General features: G+C 35.8%; 1 protein-coding gene across 3 annotated transcripts; it reads left to right on the top strand.

Moving 5' to 3' along the window:
• Positions 1-797: 797 nt before the first annotated feature.
• LOC101740262 (retinol dehydrogenase 12) lies at positions 798-4,762 on the top strand. 3 transcript variants are annotated; one of them, XM_021353348.3, is made up of 6 exons: positions 804-834; positions 1,226-1,329; positions 1,863-2,225; positions 2,471-2,592; positions 3,110-3,327; positions 4,389-4,762. In XM_021353348.3, exons 3-6 carry the CDS (start codon positions 1,877-1,879, stop codon positions 4,531-4,533), a joined length of 834 nt encoding a protein of 277 aa, XP_021209023.1. In that variant the 5' UTR covers positions 804-834; positions 1,226-1,329; positions 1,863-1,876; the 3' UTR covers positions 4,534-4,762. The 3 variants fall into 3 exon arrangements, with proteins under 3 accessions (XP_021209022.1, XP_021209023.1, XP_021209021.1); XM_021353346.3 differs by having other exon boundaries at positions 810-897; XM_021353347.3 differs by having other exon boundaries at positions 798-1,329.
• Positions 4,763-5,296: the final 534 nt, after the last annotated feature.

Raw genomic sequence — 5,296 nt, 5'->3', positions numbered from 1 at the left:
ATAATGCTCATAGAATTTCAACCGTAAACTAAAACGTCCCTCCCGTGATCGGTAAGTGGCAAAGCGTGAGTTCGCGAACGACTTCTACAAAGAAGTAACAATTTGGTGTTGTTTTTATTTTGTCTACCCTCTGCTAGTAGCCTCAAGGGATTATTCTATTTTCACTGAATGTGTAGGCGAGCTCAAGGGGCTCAATCTGGGAGGCTTTGCTAACATCTGCCCTAGCATGGGTAGTGCTTCGCTTAATCTGCCACCGGATAGAAATCGCGACTCGTTGAGAAGATTGGTTAAGAAACCCAGCACTACTCAGTAGGTTGTACATATCTGTGGGTTAAGTTGCACGTCAAACTCTTCGAACAACCCTTTATCGAATGTCGGATTAGACGGATTCGCCGAGAACGGTAGCCAGTGCTTGGAATGCCTAAAAAAAACGAGCTGATCCGGAGGATCCAAAATTAAAAGCTTAGGGCGACGGTGACTATATGGTTGTCCGACTGGATCGGAAACGTAATTAGCATTGTGTAACTGTAGGTGCTTATTAACTCCATGGTGTAACTACATTAATCCGGAGAAAATAATAAAATGACGGATTTACAGGTGTCGCATTTTATGAAAAAGAAACGTGTAAAATTTATAAGTTATCAGTACTACTTATAGGAAAGCGCAAGCAGATTTAGTATGTTGTTAACTTATGATTTTAATAATTTTTTGTGATAAAGGTTTTCCACAAATTTAAAAAAAAGTATTTTCAGACAAAAAATTATATAATATCTGTGATAATTGTTAATCTGTGCTCTGTTTTAGAGGGGTTTTCAAATAATTTGGAACTTATAGGTAATGTGTGCTTGTTATGTTATTAAGTACTTTCATATTACATAAATGTTATTTGATTACGCGGTAAGCATCGTACCATTAAAGTCTAAATTAATATTAATAATTCTGTATAGCAAGGTACCGCATATAAGAATTGAAAACAGTCTTGGTAAAAAGGGGAGCGGCGGCATCGTATTATTCTACAGATACCGAGTACAAAAAAAAACGGATATAAACGGCATACCTACCTGAGATCGTAGCTGTTTGGAACTTGATATTCTTGATAAATTTAATTTATCCTTTACTCAACAACCACGTCAGCGCGAGAGTGTAGTTTCGTTGCTTCATAGCAGCTAGTTTTACAGAATTAGCGAAAGTTGTCGTTTTATTTATTTAAAATGCCTTTATTTAGTGGACGATGTTTAAGCACAGTAAAGTTGGTCGGTAAAACTGCACTGATCACTGGCTGCAACACCGGAATAGGGAAGGAAACCGCTCTGGATTTTTACAAAAGAGGTGGGTGGGATTTCAATTTACTTAATTGTTGTTTTCTATGAATCAATTATAAGATTAGTAAAATTTCCCTAGGTACCTATATGAAATTAAAATGAAATTATATTTTCACTTTTAGGAGTTTTGAGCCCATTTACCTAAAATGGTCTCATTACTCCCCTGATTCCACAAGCTGAATGCCACCTTTTTTATTTTTTTTTATTTCCCTTGTAGGCAGACGAGCATACGGCCCACCTGATGGTGAGTGGTTACCGTCGCCAATGGACTTCAGCAATGCCAGGGGCAGAGCCGAGCCGCTGCCTACAAACTTAAAACAGACTAGTCATTAAAAAAATACTGAATTGGATTCGAAGTGTCTATATTGTATTGAATTTAGATTTTATCAAAAGTAGTAGTAACATAAGGAGTCCAGGTCACTTATCAAAGTCTTATATAATATATTACATTTAATTGCAAATAGAATGGACCTGTTGCACATGAATTCCTTTATAGAGTTAATTTGAATAGAGTTACAAATATATTAAAAAATTGTCCAGGTGCTCGTGTTATTATGGCATGTCGCAGCTTAGAAAGAGCAGAAGAAGCTAAAGCTGACATTGAAAAGTCCTGTAATAATATAAATGAAACTGGGCATCTGGTAATAGCCAAGTGTGATCTCACATCCTTAAAGTCTGTACGAGAATTTGCACAAAACATTTTGGATACCGAACCACAAATCAATATCCTTGTTAACAATGCCGGAGTGATGATGTGTCCCAAGGGAGAAACTGAAGATGGTTTCGAAATACAGTTTGCTACAAACCATTTAGCTCATTTTCTTTTAACACTGTTGCTTTTACCTAGAATTCGAAACAGTAAACCGGCTAGGGTTGTAACTGTATCCTCCAGAGCTCATATTCGTAAGTACACTTCATGTATATTTCATCAAAATGACACCCATCTTATTATTCCCTTGAATAAAACATTGTGTCAGTAAAATACAGATGCAACTCTTGAGATAAACATCAAAAAAGCAAGGGATGCATAGGATAATGTTTATTTTTTATAAGATCATTACCTTGAATGTTAATAGCTTTATGCTTAAAGAATTTCGAAATTGACTTATTTAATTATAGTAATGCATAATAAAATACTATTTCAATAGGATATGGCATCAATTTTGATGATTTGAATTACAAAAATCGACCATATGTTCCTGCTGAAGCGTATTCCCAAAGCAAGATTGCCAATATTTTATTTTCTATGGAACTGGCTAAGAAGTTGAAAGCAAGTATTTTTTATATAATTTTATTCTTTTTTTTTATTAACGCATTATAAATAGAACAACAATAAGCTGTTCCAATTTGAAAACTGGTATAGCAATACTATTATGCAATGCATTACTACCATTATGCAATAAAACTCAGACGTTTTCATATAAACACTATGATTTAAACTATAACCATAAGCACATTTTACTGTAGGAACGGCGTCTAATAAGCCCGTAAGGGGTAACTGCCTATTTTTGCCTTGAAGCAGTAATGCGTTTCGGTTTCAAGGGTGGGGCAGACGTTTTACTATAAAGCTAAGGCTTAGAACTCATGTCTCAAGGCGGGTGGTAGCTTTTCAGTAGCTCTGTTAACTACTTAACACCAGGTGCGCTATGAGCTCGTCCAGTTATTTAAACAATAAAATAAATATCAGATTTATTCGTTCCAGTAATTGACACTATCAAATTAATATCCATGGTGGCCCAAGTGATAGTAAACATTTTGATAGAATATTGACTTTTTAAACTTTCCAGGAGTATGACATTGAAGGAGTAAACACCTACAGTCTTCATCCAGGTGTGATAAAAACTGAATTAGGTCGTCACCTAAATGCTACCCTGTTCAGAGGTGCAAGATCTCTGATTGGCTTCTTTTTGTCTCCATTTATGAAGTCCCCACAATTAGGAGCACAAACTACAATATACTGTGCGATTGATGAAAAATGTGCAAACGAAACTGGACTATATTATAGGTAAAAAGGTTTCCTTATCAGTCCTTATCCTTAAGATATGTTTACAAAAACGTTCCACCTTTTTTTCTTTAGAGCTATTCTGTTTCTTTTCCATATTCCTTATTTGGTAAAGTTAAACAGTTATTACTTAAAATGATATTAATAAGTTCATGCTATGTTAACATTAATTTTTCATCATAATGTATAAGGCATGCTGAGCAGTTTTACTTATATACAAGTACCCACCAAATCTATATACCCACCCACCAAAAACAAAAAACAAAAAAAGATTTAAAAAAAAAACCTTAAAGCCGATCCTGGAACATAAAATGCGCGCCATTGCATACGTCGTAGGTTGTTAAAAATGTAGTCTTATATAATAGAAACCTTGTGAATGTTTAACCATTTATTATCAATTACTACTCTACCATTACGACCATTTATTATCAATTACTACGCTAACGGAAACGGAAAACAATGTTAATTTATTATAATAATTTAAATGTCAGACCTGTCGTTTTACTAAGTTCGCTTTTAGTAAAACCTCATTGTAACGCAAAGCAAGCGGACAGATGTCGCTTGGGATCGTAGAACGCGCGCGCTAGCTGTCTTGACTTTGCATTACATTGCTTGCTATTTTTTAGTAAAAATACTTTTTTAAATGCAATTTCAATTAGCATCACCATTCTTTATTACCGGGTATAGTTTCAATGCATCTTGGCTGACTTAGCGGTAGCCACCGAGACCGGGGATAATAATAATTGTTGGTACCTTGTGGCGAGCCCGAGTGCGGCCCTACACTGAGTACGGCCCTGCGCTGAATCATCTAGAATATTCTAGAATATTCGACGGCATTCGTAAATGCTTTCGTTCGATTGAGTTCGAGGCAGACATACGCTGGGTCCTCTATTAACATAATCGGTATTAGATCACTTTTTAATTAAATACAAAATTGTAGTTAATTGGTGGTACCATTTCACTACAACGAAACCACAACCTTATTAATATTAGCAAAATAGTATATTTTGATACTTTACATGGAAGATATGTGATGAGTTAATACAAAAAAATAATAATTTCAGTGACTGCGCTGTAACTAATCCTGCTAAAGTTATAAACGAAGAGAATGCACAAAAGCTGTGGGAGATTTCATGTGAGTTAGTAGGCCTCGGAGACTACAACCCGTTTACTGCCGAAGACCTCACAAATCTCAAAAATATATCGTAGATATAAATCGTACATATACGAATTAATTTTAAACATAATAAAAACATGTTTTCTATGAATCTAGTTGTAATAATTATTGTAAGTGTAGAAATTGTTCATAAAAAAGTCTTCCAAACAGAAATCGGTCTGTATTGTATGCGTGAATTCAAAGGCTTAGAATTTTGTTATACTACGAAAACATAAGTGATTTTTTCTATTACATTTACAATTAAACTTTTCTTTTTCACAAGTTGCTGTTTTAATAGTTACCTTCCCCAGTAGTGTTTGGTATATTATATAGTTTTTAAATATGCAATTATTTTAATATAATCATGTGCAAAAGTGAAAGCAGCACGACACTGGAGCTACGTGACAATAATTACGAATATTATCGTATACGTGCCAGATCCAAAGTTACCCATTACACCAACTGCGTTACCGCGTTGGATAGCAATGGACAGCCCCTGCGCCAGGAACGAGCCGGAGCGGGGGTCAAAACCCCTCTCCTTCAGTCTCCGGCTTACGTCGACAAAAAAAATTTTTCGCTTCTGCGCCCCAACAACCAGACGTCTCAAAAGCCAACGGCACAAAATTATCGATAAGGGGCGCGTATTTTTCCCTTTTTTTTTGGGCGACAGCCGTGCCGACCGTTCGAATTGTGCAACTTAGATGACTGGCAGCAAAAGTGTCTACGCAAGTTGCATCCCAGATGAGACATCTCTTTCTCTGCCAGGGCGCCAAAGTAAGCAATAAGCGAATAGAGTACTATAAGGTGTTTTTTATC

This window comes from Bombyx mori, chromosome 15 (assembly GCF_030269925.1).
Source record: "Bombyx mori chromosome 15, ASM3026992v2".
Classification (NCBI taxonomy): domain Eukaryota; kingdom Metazoa; phylum Arthropoda; class Insecta; order Lepidoptera; family Bombycidae; genus Bombyx; species Bombyx mori.
This window is presented reverse-complemented; position numbering and strand designations above follow the sequence as displayed.